Source organism: Microcaecilia unicolor, chromosome 1, assembly GCF_901765095.1.
Source record: "Microcaecilia unicolor chromosome 1, aMicUni1.1, whole genome shotgun sequence".
Classification (NCBI taxonomy): domain Eukaryota; kingdom Metazoa; phylum Chordata; class Amphibia; order Gymnophiona; family Siphonopidae; genus Microcaecilia; species Microcaecilia unicolor.
The window spans coordinates 150,466,625-150,485,272 of record NC_044031.1 but is presented as its reverse complement, the minus strand read 5'-3'; the positions used below and the strand labels follow the sequence as shown (position 1 = coordinate 150,485,272).

Here is an 18,648-nt window from a genome sequence, read left to right as displayed (position 1 = left end):
GCCTTCCAAGTCACATTTTCCAACTGTTTTCTAGCTGAACTAGTTTCTACCTAATTCCTCCTCCCTTTTATCGGTGGTTGGCGACACAGATGTTTGGGGAGGCTAAAATGGGGCAGGGAGGGGCTGGAGTAGAGCTAAAGCATGGCAATATGGGGTGTGGTGGTCCAAGTTAATATCCTTGGGGTGTGACGTATTCAGCTCTTTGTCAGCAGTAAAGAGATGGGGGGGGGGGGGGCACTTTTGAATACAGCTACTTCCCCCCCACATAGTAACTGTGTTACTGATGGTATTATACAAACCGAACACACTTCAGAGAGGTACGTGCCAAAAAATCATAGTAATACACCAAAATAATACAACATATTAAATCAATATTTGCAATATTCTGGAAATATATGGAAATATTTTAACACTTGGCTGCCAGCCAGCCTTAGCTTTCAAGTCCAACATCTTCCTGTTGACCATGGGAACAATGAACTACATTGAGCTACAATTGAGAATGACATGACCTAAATCCAAATCCAGAATCTAGTATTAGGTATAATGTAAAGTAATACACAACCTTAAAGTCATGCAGGACCAATAAAGCAAATCTACCATACCATAATAAGACTTACTTCCAGACGTCACCCAACAAAAGCTTACCTAGGAAAAGGTAATGCTGTAAATGTATCAGTGGACACAAGAACATTAATGTACCTACAGATCAATTTTACACAGACATTCAAAGCTATCAGAATAACTTGCTTCTTTCACAAATGCAGAACACAGATAGAATGTCACCAAATATGAGATAAGTAACTGCAAACGGAAAATACAAATATGTACAAAAACATTAAACAGAAACCCCAAGAAGCTGGACTCTGCATACATTGTAATACAGAGAACTAGATAAAGTGATACATTCCTTCTGTACTGTGCAAAATATAAAGATAGCAGATGTAAATTTAAGAATTATATATAGAAATAAAACTAAAGAAAATAAGTTTAAACCTTTATATTGGACTAATTTATGGGTATGTTTACTAAGGTGCGTTAGCGTTTTTAACGTGCCTCTAAATTTAAGGCGCATTAAACGCTAACGTGCCTATACATTTCTATGGGCGTTTAACGTGTGTACACCATTTTCGTGCATTAAAAATGCTAACGCGCTCATAGCGCCGCTTAGTAAGCCTAGGCCTTAATAATTTTTTGATTAGCTTTCAGAGGCTAATACCTCCTTCCTCAGGTCTGGATAGTTTGCTTACCTGAGGAATTTAGGTTTAGACCTGGTATCAATTTATTTTCTGGTTTTTTTTTTTTTTTTCCATTTATCAACTTTAATGTGGACTAACATGGCTTCCACATTATTTCACCTTAAATTTAAAAATGAAATTATTTTTTCTACCTTTGTTTGGCTATTTAGTTTTTCTAATTATAGGTGGGAGTCTCCGGTTGCTGTTTTCCTATCTTCTCTTAACTCATTCCAGGATTTCCTGTCCGTTTGTCATTGTTCTCTCTCCTTGTATCTTCTTCACCTCTTCCACATCTATCTCTGACCTTTGTATTTTCCATTCAGCTTTCTTCTATTTTATTGTCTCCCTGTCCACTCAGATTTCAGTCATGCTTAGTTTACAGTCTTCGATCTACCTGTAGTTTTCCATCTCTTTCTTCTCCCAGGTGCTCCCATTCTGCTTCTCTTATTCCCCAGTCTTTCACTGACTGTTTCCTTTCTTTCCCCCCTGCCATGTAGCATCTTTTGTCTATATCTCTTTCCTTCCATCTAAGCAGCATCTCGTTATGTGTCTTCCCTCTCTGTCCAGCCATGCAGGATCTCTTCTCTTCTCCCCCTCCCCAGAAAGAACTGTGCAGCGTCTCCTCTCCCCCCCACCCAGAACCATACAGCATCTCCTCTCTCCTCCAGACAGAATCAACTGTTTGTCTATCTGCCTGACATATTTTATTTCCTCTCTCTCACACTCACTCATTTTCTTCTGCCCCCTGCTCATGCCCCTGCCATGAAGGATTTTCTCTCTTTCTTTCTCTCTCCTCCCTTAAGAGCCATCCAGGATTCTTTCTCTCTCACTCCTTCACCCCAGCAATCCAGGATTTCCTCTCTCTCTCTCTCTCTCTACATGCCACGCAGTATCTCCTCTCTCTCTCTTTCTCTCTCTGTCCCCCCCACAGCCATCCAGGATCTCCACTCTCCCTGCCCCCCCAGCCATCCAGGATCTCCACTCTCTTTTGCTCCCACCCAACATTGCCTCTCTTTCTCTCTCCCCTCTCTCAAACCAACATCGCCTTTCTTCCCCCCCAGTAGTCCTCCTCTCTCTTTTCCCCCATGAGTCCTATCCCTCACCATCATCCCATCTCATCTCCTCACCCCACAATCATCCCATCTCTTTCTCTTCCTCCATCCCCCTTCACTCACTGATACCTCCGTTGGGCAGCTGCCTGCTTGAATCCATGGTGGCAAGAACAAATAGGAATGGTGATTTTCCCTTCCTTTCCTTGCTACAATTTCCCAGACTTGGAGGCTATAAAGAAAATTAAATCATGTGCGGGGCCAGAGCCTTGTGCGCACTGCTGATGACTCTGCTCATCTATCTCCTCCTCCTCCCTCCTTCTCCATGATGTAATTTCCTGGTTCGGGGAGGGAGGAGGAGTAGGGAGATAAGCAGAGGCAGCAGCAGCATGCACAGGGCTCCAACCCTGCTCGTGATTTAGTTTTCTTCAAACATGGAGCCTTCGAGTTGGGGAGGCAGTGGAAGGGAAGGGAAGAGAAGATCACCGTTCCTATTTGTTCTTGCCACCGTAGACTCGGGCAAGGAAGGGAATTTAGTGCTTAGGGTCTACGTGCTCCCTTTCCTTGGTTCTTGGAGTTCCCACCTCTAGCGTCAAGCCTTATGGGAGTTGTAGTTTCCTTCTCTTAAGGGGAAACTGCCATTTCCTTTGTTTATTTTAACTCCAACTGGTAATCATAGAAACAGGACAGCAGATAAGGGCCAAGTGGCCCATCCAGTCTGCCCATCCTCGGTAACCACTAAGTCTACCTTTCCTTAGGGATGCCACATGCCTGTCCCATGCTTCCTTAAGTTCTGACACAGTCCTTGTCTCCACAACGTCCACCAGGAGGTCATTCCACACATCTACCACCCTTTCCGTAAAAAAAGTATTTTCTTAGATTCCTCCTAAGCCTATTTCCTCTTAATTTCATTGTATGCCCCCTCATTCCAGAGTTTTCCTTCATTTGAAAAAGATTCACCTCCTGTACATTAATGCCACTGAGGCATTTAAATGTCTCTATCATATCCCCTCTTTCCCACCTCTCTTCCAGCGTATACATGTTGAGGTTCCTAAGCCTATCCCTATATGTTTTATGACTGAGACTGCTTACCAATTTTGTAGTCGCCCTCTGGACCAACTCCATCCTGTTTGTATCCTTCTGTAGATGTGGTCTCCAGAATTGCACACAGTACTTTAAAAGGGGTCTCACTAGAGACTTATGCAAGGGCACTATCTTTCTTCTTCCTGGTCATCCCTCTCCTTATGCAGCCAAGCATCCTTCTGGTTTGACCATCTTTTTTTTTAACCTGTTTGGAGACCTTAAGGTCATCAGACACAATCACCCCCAAGTCCCGCTCTTCTTTCATACACAGAAGCACTTCACCCCTTATGTTGTACCACTCCCCTGGATTCTTGTAACCCAAGTGCAAGGCCCTTCATTTTTTAGCATTAAATCTTGGATGCCAATTATAAGACCATTCTTCAAGCTTAGCTAGATTCTTCCTCATGCCATCCACACCCTCTGGGATGTCCACTCTATTACATGGAATCAGAGCTCCCCCCTGTGGCATCTACGTGACAGGTCCCATCCTGTACCTGTCACACTTTGTAGTCTGGAGTGATTGTGAACTCTTTGGATGTCTTTTAGCTGGTAAGGCAGTTTATTTATTCATTTGTTTATTTGCAAGAATGTATTATACCACAATTAATGCCAGAGGCATACCAAAGGACCCCTAAATGAACAAATCAACTCGTTAACCAACCTGGGAGATATTTACTCTCAGCACAGGAGTGGAATCTTGCTCTGTCTTTACATTCTTTCAATTGATGTTCTTGCAAATCAGATTTTTCTCTGAAGTGAAACATTCCTTACTTTTCTCCTTACCCTCTGAGATGAAAACTATTTCAGAGTTTAGGGCCATCAGATATGCTTTTAAAACATAGCTGTTTGCTGGTTACTTCTAGTTTTGATTGTATATTTTTTCTTTTTCTATTACCTTAGCTATTTTTTTATTAGTATATAATTTTTGGTGTGTTGGGTTATATATTTTACTTATTGTTAAATTTTTAATATTGATGCTCTGTTTTGAATGCTGTCTTAGGATTATTTTTGTGTTTACATTTCTGTTAATACAGTTGATTTTCTTTGTTTTGTTATCTATTCTATAAATCTGTGGATGAAAAAGCAGGCTATGAATCTTAATTGTATAGACCCTGATGCTCTTATGAATTTTGAACACAATAGTATACAATGCATGTATTTTTAAAAATTATATAAAATGGTAGATTAAATGGAACCATGGTATTATATCAATAATATTGAAGAAATAGTAGGCTGATTCTGTAGATGTCATGTAAATATTTGGAAAAGTGTTCAAAATTTGACATATGGCATAGAGGCTGAGCTGTGAATCAAGCTCTGAAGCTCCATTGCAGTTTAACATTAATTTGCTTAGGTTATTGCAAGTTTAGATTTCAGGTTTTTTTTAATTTTTTAACCAGCTCTATCACAGCCTTTGGGTTGATATTCAAAAGAAGCTATGGTGGCTCGGAACACCTAACTTCTCTAACTGCAGATTTTAAAATTTCATATGGATACCATTAGTCCAGAAATATGATGGGGATGTCTCAGTACTATCCATATAAGGATCATGGCTTGGGGTGGAGTGAGGGTAGGCCAAAGAAGTATCCAGAGAGCAACAGTATTCAGGTGCTGTTGAGATTTAGATTATTTATTTTATTTACATTTGTATCCCGCCTTTGTCCAAGGCGTATAACAATATTCACATATATAGTTTAAATACTTGACACATACATGGTCTTAGACAATATTCACATGTAAAGTTTTAACTACTTGTTACATACATGGTTTTAGACAATAGTCATATACACAATTTTAGAATATAGCATTTGCCGTTATGCGGTGAGGTAACATGATCAGATGAGTGGGTGAAGCTGGTAATAAGTACAAAACTAAGAAAGGAGTTTGATAAGTCTTCCTGCACCTTATAATATGTATAAATTAAGAAAGGGGTTAAACAAATAGGTCTTCATGTGGCTGAGAAGGCTTTTACAAACAGATGTGTTTTAGTAACTGCTTGAACTGTCGGATGTCTTCACATGCTCTCAGGTATCCCGGTAGTGTGTTCCACAAGGACGAGGCAGCCTGCTGAATAACAGATAGTTCCAGCACAGTGACCACACAATCCATATCATCAGCCCTACTTATATTGATATTGGCTCTGAATATAAGTATTGAATACTGGCTCAAATTATGATGTCTTGTTCTCAGAGCATGCTGATAATGGCACTGGTAATTCAAATGATAGGTTACTTAATAGTGTATTGCTTAAATAAACGTAAGCTGGATGAGAGAACACTTGTTCAGGTGTGCAGAGATCTATATAAACCTTAGGGGCCCTTTTAGTAAGCTGCGGTAAGCAGCTGAGGTGTCCCGTGGTGGTTTTGACATGTGCATACACTTCTCAAATGCTGAAAAAAAATATATATATTTTAAGCACTGTGGGTGGAGAGTGGTTGTGTTGAGCACTAATGGGTTAGCATGTGAGCATTACCATGCACTAACCCATTAGAAAATAGGTGTAGTTAAGGGCTCATGTGCTAATGGAAAAATTAGTGTGTGGCCATTATTGCTGATATATAAAATCAGACATTTTACCTTGCGTTAAAGGTGGCCATGCACTAGTAATAGCGCAGGCCACCTTTTAGCACAGCTTAGTAAAAGGCCCTCTAAAAGTTCATATTGGCTGGAGTGCTTTGCATTTTGGGCTTTTGAAACATGCAAAGCCTTCTTCTTTTCCAAAGTGTGTATTGTAAATCACACTAACAAATCTGTTCTTTTAGAATTTTGGAGATGAATTACTAATAAAATCATTTGAGCTTTCTGAAAATATCTTCATAGTAATGTATTTTGGTGCTTTGTGTTATGTACAATTACATTGCATATGTCTCAGTTTGTTTTTTTTGTCATCTTTATTTTTGGTGCTTATAAATTGATCAATGAAGCTAACAATTTGCAGCAGCTTGCTTCATCATAGATTTTCTAGAGATTTATTTCATCTCTCAGAAATAGGAAATTATTACAAACTGAAGTCCTGTTTCTTAGAGTTCTCAAAGTACAATATTTTAATTACCAGAGTCTTATATGCCATTCATCTGATATTTGACAGGAAGCTTACAGTCATTATGACGAACCAAGACAAGTGGGTCAACCTTAGCCCAGCAGAATTTTCACAGCTGCAGAAGTATGCTGAGTGTAAGTAAATGTTTGACATTTTAATTTTTATGTTATGGCTGACAAATTGAATTGCTTCACCTACAACAGTTTTTGAGGTCCTATAGTGGGAATTTAATTCATTATCGTAAGTTATGGATTTGGAAAAAAATGCATTTTATCCTTTGGTTATGTAAGACCATCAATGTGCATGTATCCTTTCATTTCCCCAGAAGATAAACAAATAGAAAAAATGCAGCCATTTTACAGCCTCACTAAAAGGTTCTTTTACCAAGCTACAGTAAAAAGGGCCCTGTGGTGGCTGTTTTCACTGCAGCGGATAAAAAGGCTGAAAATTGACATAGCCATGTGGTAAAATTGCATTTACCGTGTGCCATGCCGGGGGGAGGGGGAGCACTTACTGCCACCCATTGAGGTGGCGGTAAGGGCTCCTGCAGTAACTCATTGGTAACCATGCAGTGTGTGTCGCTGCCTGATTACTGCCGGGTTAGCGCCACACTAATAATTACAGAAAAAATTTCCTTAGGGCTGGAAATGGCACATGTTTGAGGTGGAACTACCACCGGCGGCCGCATTGGAACAGCGGTCGTTCCAGGTTGCCACGTGGCAACCCTTTAGTTAAAAGGTCCCCTAAAAGTGGCCTCAGTGCACAGGGAAACCCATGCGCTTAGTGAATGGCCCCTATTAGCACAGCTTAGTAAAAAGGCCCCATTGTGAAATCTCCAATTGGTTTAACACAGTAGTTCACAAATCTTATGAACCAGTGAAATATCAAGCATTGTTTGATAAAGGAAAAAAATGTATATTAATGGCCAGGTGCTAATTTCCAAAGTAGTTCGCGAGCCCTTACTGACACCTGTTTAGCAGTTTGAAACGGTTCGTGCTATAACTATAAGCTAATTGGTTGGCATGCAGCAGTGTAGGTTCACTAACCCATTAGTGCTAGGCATGCCTATTCTCTGCCCCTCAAACATTCCTCCGGCGCTAAAAAAGGCAAAGTATCTTTTAGCACTGGGGAGGCATGAGCAGATGCCTGAACTATTGCAGGGCGCTTAAGCGCATCCCACAGTAGTGCATGTTGGCTCACTGGAAGCACGCAGTAGTGCTTACCGCCACTTGTAAAAGGACCCTTATGTTTGTTATACTGCCTCTGCTTATCATTTTTATAACTAGAAGTAGCTTACTGTTAAGATCAAGGGTCTATTAATTTGGTTAAAGCTTTAACGATTGGAAGTTTATTAATCTTTCTAATTTCCTGTTTGATTTTTCTTCTTCATTTTTTTGTGCTCTCATTCTTTCTCTGAGATGTGGACTTGAGGCTTAATGGTGGTTTGTGATTGAATCAGTCTTGTATTTTTTTTTTCTGAGAAAGTTATTGGTTTATTTAGCCTTTCTGTTTTACATTTCTTATATAAATAATTTGTAAAGTCTCAATTAAAAAAAAGTTGCTGCTTACTGTTGATCAAATATAGGGGCTCTCCTAAATTTTTCAGATTGCTATTTCATACTGCTCAGAATTCACAGTAACACAGTTATGTATCTTAAAGCAAAGAGATTTTTCCCTGGACATGGAGAATATTGATCCATTTTACACAACCACAGTGCTTTCAACACTGGCAGTAAAATTGATAGATAAAATTAGTTCACAGTTCATTCTAACTATTTGTCAGACTACTAGACAAGACAATACTGGTTTGTAGTGTTATATGTTTCTAACCATACATTAATGCTCAAAATAAAGCAAGAAAAATAAATTGTTGATGGTCAACACTATCTGCATTCGAGTTTTGGTAATTGTTTGAAAAAAATAGAACAAAAAGGAAAAAATGCTTTAAAAAGTGGTGTGCTCCTCTGTGTGAAGAATTATAAAATAGACAGCTGTGCCCCAGGAATGCCTGTACTCCCTGTTCTGGTGAACACTCATAACAGAATCAACAATTTTGAATAATGAATCATATAAGATTACAGTGTAATAATATAGGATTACAGTGGACGCAGCATTCAATAGAAAGCCATGCCCTACTTAGTTCCATGTGTTGTTAAGCTGTATTTATTTGGCTACTGATTAAGGGGGGGGAGGGGCATAATGATTACTATGTTCGATATTTCAGCCATTTATAATAAGGTAGACCATGGGCTTTTGAATAACTGAAAGTGTTTGGGTTGGTACTGGCATGTTGAAATGGTTTTGCTGATTTCTGCAAAACATTATACAGCAAATGACACTGGGACCGTGTCTATCATCTGCATGGGTGTTGGTCTGTAGTGTGCTAAAAGATTAATTTTTGTCTCATATCACCATTGAGATTAAGGAATGAGGACTGTGCTATTATTGCTGTGCTGATAATGTACAAAGCTATGTACTGTAAAAGATTATAGATTTAGGACGACTGTTGAAAATTAATGGAGGGGTTTGCCACAGGTGGCCAAGTGACTTTTTGAGAACAAGCTATAACTTAATGTTGAGATATCAAAGGTAATATGGGACAGAGGGAGGTTCCGCATACTGATTTTCATATTTAGATCAATCAGTTGACAATTTCTATGTGTTCAGTGGTACATAATTTGGGCATAAGGTATGATGGGGGCTTAATGTTCTCAGATCATGTTTCAGTAGTGGTGAAATCATCATTTGGCCATCTCCAGGCTATATGACAGTTGAACTAATACCATTCTCCACATGTACTTGTGATGGTGACTCAAGCCATTGTAATGTCAAAGTTAGATTATTTTAATTCACTATAATGCCTAGTTATTAAACTGGGAGACTTTTCCAGAGGTTTTATTTTGTGGAACATTTTCATAGACTAAGCAAGGTAATGTAGACCATTCAGGAAAAGGTGCCCAGTAATATATAGGATTTATGGAAAGCCATGCCTGAAATTAGAGAATTCACATTTGAAACCTGTTTCTTTACATTAGCTGTACTATGTCTTTCCTTGGTGCTTTTTGAATAAGCAAGTTGATAGCTAATTTAAGAGAACAGAGTAGGAACAATAATCTGTTACACCCCAACTTCAAGCTCATACAATAACCAACTCGGAAAGGTGCAGAACAATATCTGGCCTTGATTGGTTTATTGAGAAGGGGAAGATATGAATTAAGTCCACTTAATTCATATCTTCCCCTTCTCAATAATAAAAAAAAAGGACTTAGCCAGTGGCCTTTGTGTTTTACTGGTCCAGACCTGGAACCCAGATCAAATTCCAAGAGAGTTAAGCCTGAAGTTGTGCCCCCAGTTTGCCACACAGCAGAAAATAGTCACTGTGAGAGTCCCCAGACTAGCAGGGGGTTATGCTAGCATTGGTGATTAAAAAAAAGTTTTTTTGAGGTTTTATCAGCTTGTCACAGAACTCAGGATGGTGAGCCCTTGGGCTGCAGCCAGGCTGAAGCAGTCAAGTCCTCTGGAAAGATGCAGAGCAGAGGCATACCAGGCACTGAATACAAATAAAATACCAGACATGGCAAATAGAGCACACTCAAGACAAGGTGAAACCAGAGCCTGGCTAAAGCGAAAACCAGGAACAGAACTTAACAAAAGCAGGAACAAAGGAAGGACACTCATACGGGCCACAAGGCCAAACTGGAACCCACTCGTAACAGAGTCCAAGCATATGGGCTGCAAGGCCGAACTGGAACCCACTCATACCAGAGGGAAGGGAAAAGAAACAGAACAAAATCTCTTGAGCAAGTACTACTCCAGCAGTGCACACACACTGCACTAAACAGAGCCACAAACAAGGGGTCAAAAGACCCTATACACAGGCACAAAGAAACTGAAGGGGGAAAGGACAACCCCACAGACTCACATGGTAGAAACCACAAGTAAAAGATAAGAAAAACACACAGGGAGGCAGCACAGGGCTGTGCTTAGAACCACAGCTATAAACAAATAGTCCTAACCAAGTCTAGCAGAAATCACACAGAGAGGTAGCTCAGGGCTCAGCTAGTAGTCACAGCTAAACAGAAGAACCACCCACTCAAACACAAACAGAACCAAACAGAGAGGAAGCTCAGGGCTGTGCTAGTAGACACAGCTAAACGAAAGAACAGCTCACTTGTGCCACACAGAGAGACTGCTCAAGGCTGCACTAGTAGTCATAGCTAAACGAAAGAGCAACCCACTCAAACACAAATAGAAACCTCACAGAGAGGATACATACAGAAAACACACAGGGAAAACTCAAGACAAGGCCACACAAAGAAACACTCATGGCTGTGCCAGACAGCATTCAAGGATAAGGGGAAGCCACTCATAGGAACACTCTAGGCTGTACCATACAGCACTCAGGGAAGAGGGAAGCCACTCATAGGAACACTCTAGGTTGTACCATACAGCACTCGAGGAAAAGGGAAACCACTCACAGGAACACTCTAGACTGTACTATACAGCACACAGGGAAAAGGGAAACCACTCATAGGAACACTATAGGCTGTACCATACAGCACACTGGGAAAAGGGAAACCACTCATAGGAACACTATAGGCTGTACCATACAGCACACTGGGAAAAGGGAAACCACTCATAGGAACACTATAGGCTGTACCATACAACATTCATGGAAAAGGGAAGCCACTGAAAGAAATACTCAAGGCTGTGCTGCACAGCACTCAAGGGTAAAGGGAAGCCACTCATAGGAATACACAAGGCTGGCCACACAGCACTCAAAGGTAAAGGGATGCCACCCATAAGAATACACAAGGCTGGCCACACGGCACTCAAGGATAAAGGGAAGCCACTCATAGGAACACACAAGGCAGTGCCACAGTCAAATAACAGACACTAGAGACAAAGGGAAAAGCAAGCAAACAGGGAAGACTGCCTTTACATACACAAATCAGATGAGGAACAATGCTCACAAGAACTAGGAAACAAATACAGCAGACAAAGAGTTAAAGCAGGCTAAAGGGAAGGGCTGCTTCTAATACACAAGTCAGAAAGAAGCAGGGCTTACAAGAACAAAACAACAAGCACTGCAGTCAAAGGTTTACAGCAAACAAAAGGAAAAATAATCAATGTTCTTACCAGAACTCAGCCAGCATCCACAGCCGGGTATGGAAAGGGAAGGCAGGCAGGCAGGCAGAGACAGAGCACACACAGATGCACAGAACAAAGTAATCAAGGAAAGCAGCTGGCAACAACCGGCTCTCAGAACAGTGAAAGGTAACAAGGGAAACCACACAGGGAAACAGAACAGGCTATTCTGGAGAGCCTAGTTAACAAGGAAGTAATCCATTCAGGTTCAAACCAGAACCACACACACAGAAAAACAGAACAGAGCTTTGCTTAGGAGCAAAGCTAACAGGCAAGCAATTCATACAGGTTCAAACCAGAACCCCCCACACAGAGAAACAGAACAGGGCTTTGCTTGGAAGCAAAAATAGCAGGCAAATAATCCATACAGGTTCAAACCAAAACCACATACACAGGTCCCAAGGCTGTGCCCAGAGGCACAGCTAACAAGACCATCAGTTCCCTCAGAATCAAACAACAGTACAACGAGAAAAGGGAAAAATAGACCTGTTGCACAGGCAATGCAGGAAAGCTCCCTGGGTCCTTATAAAGGAGTAGGCTGATGATGTCACAAGTAGGAAATGAAGCAGAAGCAGGGAGACCAAAGTGCGACATGGCTTCAGGGAAACCAAAGCGAGGCTTGGCTAAAAGGAAGAAAAACAGTTAAAAAGGCAGACTGGAGAGGTCACAGAGCTAGATACAGAGAAACAGTAGGTCTGAACATAAGGGCACCGCCACAACCGTGTCACGGCTTAAGGTTTAAAAAAAAAAAAATTATTTAGCAACCACAGCTACCTCAAAACATAAAAGCAATTAAATCTTACTAACAGAAAATTGTGACATATCTACCAACTCCTGAGTTTCTCAAATGCAAAATTCAATTTCAGACTGTAACTCAACAAAACGATTTGTTGAAATAGCCTGCTTCTCTTCTGGTTAGTCTTTTATTGTTTTTTGGTAATGTTGTAAACCACTTTGAATGATGATGATGATTCTTCCAAAAGTGAAAATAAAAGAAGTGCAAATAATGATTCTGAAATTACAATTCATAAGCTAAAGCATTCCATAACCAACACACAGGATTCCATCTTTTGTAGAAGAACCAATGCAGAAGAAAAAAAACAGGGAGCTCATTCTCTTGGGAAGATACTGCTTTGCATTATTTGCCATATTAAGTTAACAAGCGTAAAAAAGAGGGTTTCTAGTATACCAACAGGCTTATTTTCGAAAGAGAAGGGTGCCCATCTTTCGACACAAATCGGGAGATGGGCGTCCTTCTCTCAGGGTCACCCAAATCGGCATAATCGAAAGCCGATTTTGGGCATCCCCAACTGCTTCCCATCGCGGGGACGACCAAAGTTCCCGGGGGCGTATTGGAGGCATAGTGAAGGCGGGACTGGGGCGTGCCTAACAGATGGGCGTCATCGAGCGATAATGGAAAAAAGAAGGGCGTCCCTGACGAGCACTTGGCCGATTTTACTTGGTCTATTTTTTATTACGACCAAGCTTCAAAAAGGTGCCCGAACTGACCAGATGACCACCGGAGGGAATTGGGGATGACCTCCCCTTACTCCTCCAGTGGTGACTAACCCTCTCCCACCCTGAAAAAATAACTTTAAAATCTTTTTCTGCCAGCCTCAAATATCATACTCGGGTCCATCGCAGCAGTATGCAGGTCGCTGGGGAGGGGAGGTGTGTGTGTGTCAGCGGAGGCATAGCGAAGGCGTGGGCATCCTTCTTTCAAACATTTTGGACGTCCTGAACTGCCCCCCCCCCCCACAGGGACGGCCACATTTCAAGGGAGTTGAGTGGGGGAGTGGCCTAGTGGTTAGAGCACTGGTCTTGCATTCCAGAGGTGGCCGGTTCAAATCCCACTGCTGTTACCTGTGATCCAAAATCCAATGTAAGCCGCATTGAGCCTGCCATGAGTGGGAAAGTGCGTGGTACAAATGTAACAAAAAAAAAAAGGGGTGTCGCAGGCATAGCAAAGGCATGGACGTCCTTCTCACAGAAACACCCACATTTTGGACGTTCTTAACTGCCTGTCGCAGGGACGGAGGCATAGTGAAGGCGCCTAACACTTGGACGTCCTTCGCCCATACTAAAAAAAAAAAAAGACGTCCCTGACAAGCACTTGGACGTTTTCACCTGGACTTGTGTTTTTTTAAGGTTGTAGACGGCAATTTATTTATGGTTGTAGACGGCTATTATACACGCAGCTTGTCTGCATGTATGAAGCCGTCTTTGGCATGCGCAGAGCAGCCACATGTAACGCTTGACTGCTCTGCACTGGCTTCCTCTCCTTAGGAAGGAAATCATGTGCAAATGAGCTAACAGCGAGTAGTTCATTTGCATGCGATTTCCTTCATGCATGCCCGTTCCTTTCCGAATCGCTAAGGAATGGGTAAGGGAAGGGCTTTTTCCTTTCAGTTAGTGCATCAGTTAGTCCATGTCAGGGGGACCAGTGCACTACGAATGCTGGCTTCTCCCACGGCCAAATGCTGTGTTAAACGTTTAATACAGTTTTGTAACTAGGCCTTATAGTGAATTAAAATAATCTCCATTAATATTGTAATGTGCTTTTTGTGGTGTTTTGTCCTGGTTGTGATACCTGGTAAATAAATGGCTTGAATTTTGTCACAAATTCTTGTTGCTGCTTGGCATAGACAAATGGAATCTACATCTCCTTGCTTGTCGCTCATTTGTCCATCTGGACAGTACAGATTTCATTTTGTAGAAGATGGGCAAGGATCCTGGGGGTAGAGGGCAAATATCTTGAGAGTTTAGTAACTAGGCATTATAGTGAATTAGTACAATCTAGTTAATGTTGTAATGCACTGCTCATGGTGTATGATCTTGCCGTGACAGTATGTAAATAGCTAGAATTTTTATGTAATTGGAAATCACCAAGTCCCAAATTCATATTGCTTCTTAGCATAGACAATATGTAATTTGCATCTCTTTGCTTGTTGATGTAAAACATGGCCACTTTGGGCCAGTACTGATTGATTTTGAAGAAGATGGGCAAATATCCTGAGGGAGTTAAAGATGTGCATTATTTGTCTGCTTTTAATCAGGCTCACTTTGTATGATGAAGGCTGAAATGGGCTGTCCATATAGTATTGGACCAAAACTTCTTAATGCAATTCCCAACACTATCTCTGGTAATTAAAATACTACTGCAAACTACAAACCAGAGTAATTACTCAAGAGATCTATGAGAAGACTGACCTTGAAGACTCTAAGACTAATACCTTAGAAATCTTATGTAAATCTTTTATATGAAAAATATTTTTAAAACAACAATTTTTTAAAAGTGAAGGGGAGGTTCTCAGAGTGTTAACTCATCCAAACGGAGCAGCACCCAAAGGTAAATATCTGCTTCTAAGGGTGGACAAGTTTCTTGATCATCTAAAGTCTCCCAAATTTCCCAATATAGTGCGAGGAAACAAACCAGTGCTCCCAATCACACTGTGATAAACAATCCACAAAGGAAATAGCAAATAATTACTTCAAAATCTGTCTACTCATATTCTCAATGAAACCACACTCATACCAATACTTACAATACTTGCAAAATTATATTACTCATCTAAATCTTCTCAGTCAGTCTTCTCATAGATCTCTTTGAGTAATTACTCTGATTTGTAGTTTGCAGTCATATAGTGTTGGAAGCATCTGTTATCAAGACAGAACCATGCTCCAGTGGTGCAAACGGTACATCTTTCATCAGGTTGGCTTTGGATGTTCAGCATTGTGACATGGTCTCATGTGATAGTGATGAATAAACTTAAGCAGTCAGAGGTTAGGTACACTAATTCAGCTTGAATCTGAGGTCTTATTGTGACTTTCTCATTCCTTAGCTCCTGCAGCAGATGAATTCAGGAACTGATGTGTTGTATCTGTCTACCAGCAGGTAGAGATAGGGAAACTAAACTGAAGGGAGTCATACTAGACGGTCATCCCCTATGTCAGTTAGTATATCTCTGTCTCCAGCAGGTAGTGGACGGATCTTTACCAGCTCCTGGATTCAGAGGGCTTTGGGATTCTCCTGGGCATATAGCCAGTTGAGACTGGGGGTGTTTGGTCACTCAGCCTCCTTTAGGGGCATACTTGCTTGGCCGGTCCTTGCCTCACCCCAAAAATCCCCTTCTCCCGGGCTTTGGTGGCTGCTGTGCAACTTCCTCACAAAAAAGCCCAACAAAAAACAAGCAAAAAACCACTCAAATTTCTGCTGGTACACCACTATTTTTATCTTTTGCCTGCGCAGTACAGAATACCTGGGAACTTATTGGACCGGCTGGTCAGTGAGTCTGTTGCTGGGTGGCTCTGTGGCTGGGCAACATTGCTGGTGAGTGTGATTTCTTTACTTTGCCGCTCCCAGAATATGGCGACGGAAGCGGTAAAGAGATATTCCCTCTGCGGTAAACACAGAAATGCAACAGGAATCTGCAGCGCAGGATGTTTGGAAGTGTTGGTGGGGGGACAATGGCTCCCTTTCCCCTGGCATGGCAGTTTCCCACGCGGGGATTGTTGACGCGGACACCATTTTGGAATTTTTCATGGTGGTGAGTTCGGCCTTGCTGCTGCTCGCGCCTTCAACCTTATCCACGATTACTGTGGAAATGGTAGTTAAGGAGGGCGACAGTTCTGCTGGGGGGGTCCGTTTCTGCTTCTGGGGTGTATCCAATGGTTGCAGCAGGCACAGCTGCGTCGGGTGCATTTTTTTCGTCCAATTTCATACTTCTTTATCAGGCATACTTACTGAAGTGGGCACTTCCTTTCTCTCAGCCTGCAGTAGGTCTGGGGGTCCCAGGAAGTTTCCTGGGAGATTTGGGGCGAGGTTTGATACCTGTCTCACAGGATCAGGTACACAAGCCAGATGCTTGGATTCTGGGTCTGATGGAGGATCTGTAGGACCCCTTTCACTTGCCTCTTCTCTGGCAGTATGTTCGGGGGGCTCATCGAGACCCTCAGACGTGGAGGATTTAGAAGAGGGTGAGATCTGATCCCACGACAGTACAGATTTTTCATAGGGAGGAGTTGCCCTCCCTTTTTTCCAGCGCCTTGGAAGTCCTTCATATTGAAGATCCTGGCTAGCACTAGAAAGCCGGCCAGGGTTTTTCCCATGCATGAGGCCATCCAGGAGCTCATCACAATGCAGTGGGCTGATCCAGATGCGTCTGTTAAGGTAGCCAAAGCCATGTCTCGCTGGTACTTGCTGGTAGGCAGCCAGCCAGCCAGCGATGCGTTAAAGTTTGCCCTACCTAGGGTTTATGGGTGGTCACCAAGAAGACCACCGTCCCGGTAGAGGGATGGGGTCATGCTGAAGGACATGCAGGATTGACGCCTAGAAGCTTCTTTGAAGCGTTCCTTTGAGGTGTCTGCACTGGCCCTCCAAGCTTCTGTTTGTAGTTCGTACATGGCCCTGGCTTCTCTTAGCTGGCTTCAGCAAGTTGTGGAACAGGGCTAGGATGCTGCTCCCTCTGTGAGGGCGATTTTACCCCAGATAGAAGCAGGATTGGCTTACCTGGCAGATGCTTTTTATGATCTCTTGTGAACTTTGGCGAAGCAGATGGCCTTGGCAATGACTTTGCACAGGTTGCTCTGGCTACGGTACTAGGCAGCGGATATGGCATCCAAACAGTGTCTTACCAAGTTGCCCTTTCAGGGCAAACTTCTGTTCAGTGAAGACTTGGTGATGATTGTTAAGGATTTGGAGACTTCGCGCAGGTTGCTCTGGCTACAGCTCTAAGCTGCGGATATGGCATCCAAACAGCGTCTTACCAGGTTGTCCTTTCAGGGCAAACTTCTGTTTGGTGAAGACTTGGAGATGATTGTTAAGGATTTGGGGGATTCCAAATCACAACAGCTTCCAGAGGATAAGCCCAGGGTGACGGCTAGGACCAGCTCCTCGAGAGCTTGATTTTGGGGGTCTCTTCTCTATCGCCCGGGTTGGGCATCTTCGGCCTTCTAGCATTCCCTGTTCCAACAGTGATCTTCCTTTCATAGTAATAAGAAAGGAATGAGCTTGGCAGCACGATAATGAACAGCTGGTCGCCCCTCTCAATGATGAGGCACTGGTCCACTCTTCGGTGCTGGCGATAAGGGGGTCGGCTGACGCTCTATTACCAAGAGTGGGCCAAGGTCACCTCAGATCAGTGGGTCCTCGTGGTTATCAGAGAGGGTTACAAACTAGTTTGGTTCTCCCGTCAGAGATTCTCTCTTGGAATCCCGGTGTGCGACAGCCGACAAACAGGAGGCAATCAAATCTGCATTGCAGGATCTGGTGGCCATTGGAGCCATAGTTCCAGTTCCCACACTCGAGAGGTACATGGGCCGGTACTCGATCTTTTTCATGGTACCGAAGAAAAGAGGCTCCTTCAGACCCGTTCTCGTCCTCAGGAAGGTAAATCAGTTCCTCGGGGTTCTGCATGGAGACTCTGAGTGGTGATAGCGGCGGTGTAGCCACAGGAGTTTCTGATTTATTTATTTATTTATTTATGTTAATTTATATACCGTGTCTTATTGCAGCTGCAAAACAGAACGGTTTACATATGTATAAAAACAATTAGTGTATACAAATAAACAAACAAACAAACATAGGAATTCCATTCATGACAGGAAAGCACAGCAACCAGAATAAACTACATAATAAAATCAGTACAAATTAAAAGTCTAATATACAGTTAAGCTACCCCTTTTTTCTTTCCTTTTTGACCTTATCTCATTATGCTAAGTTCTGTTCTACGTAGCTTATAAAGAGAAAGGTTTTCAAAAGTTTTCGGTAATGGAGATAAGATTTCTCTAATCTGATCTCCTTTGGAAGGCTATTCCAAAGAGAGGGTGACAAATAGAAAAAGCCGATCTCCGTGTAGATTCCCATCTAGCCTTAGCAAGAGGGGGAATAACTAACCTGTTATCTGTTAGGGATCTAAGATGGCCTTGGATCTCAAGAAGACTTATTTACATATTCCAATCTGACCACCACATCAACAGTTTCTTCAGTTCGCTGTACTGGGGAGACATTTTCAATTCTGGGCACTACCCTTTGGGCTGGCTACGGCCCCACGCACTTTTTCCAAAGTTATGGTGGTTGTGGTAGACTTTTCCA

The 18,648-nt window shown here is 42.2% G+C and overlaps 1 protein-coding gene across 1 annotated transcript in view; it reads left to right on the top strand.

Annotated features, from left to right (window-relative positions):
* Window positions 1-6,471: 6,471 nt before the first annotated feature.
* Window positions 6,472-18,648, top strand: part of DGKB (diacylglycerol kinase beta) — an 876,561-nt gene continuing 864,384 nt past the window's right edge. Inside the window, exon 1 of the mRNA XM_030201293.1 lies at window positions 6,472-6,541. Coding sequence (XP_030057153.1) covers window positions 6,472-6,541 — 70 coding nt within the window. The remainder of the gene's footprint in view (window positions 6,542-18,648) is intronic.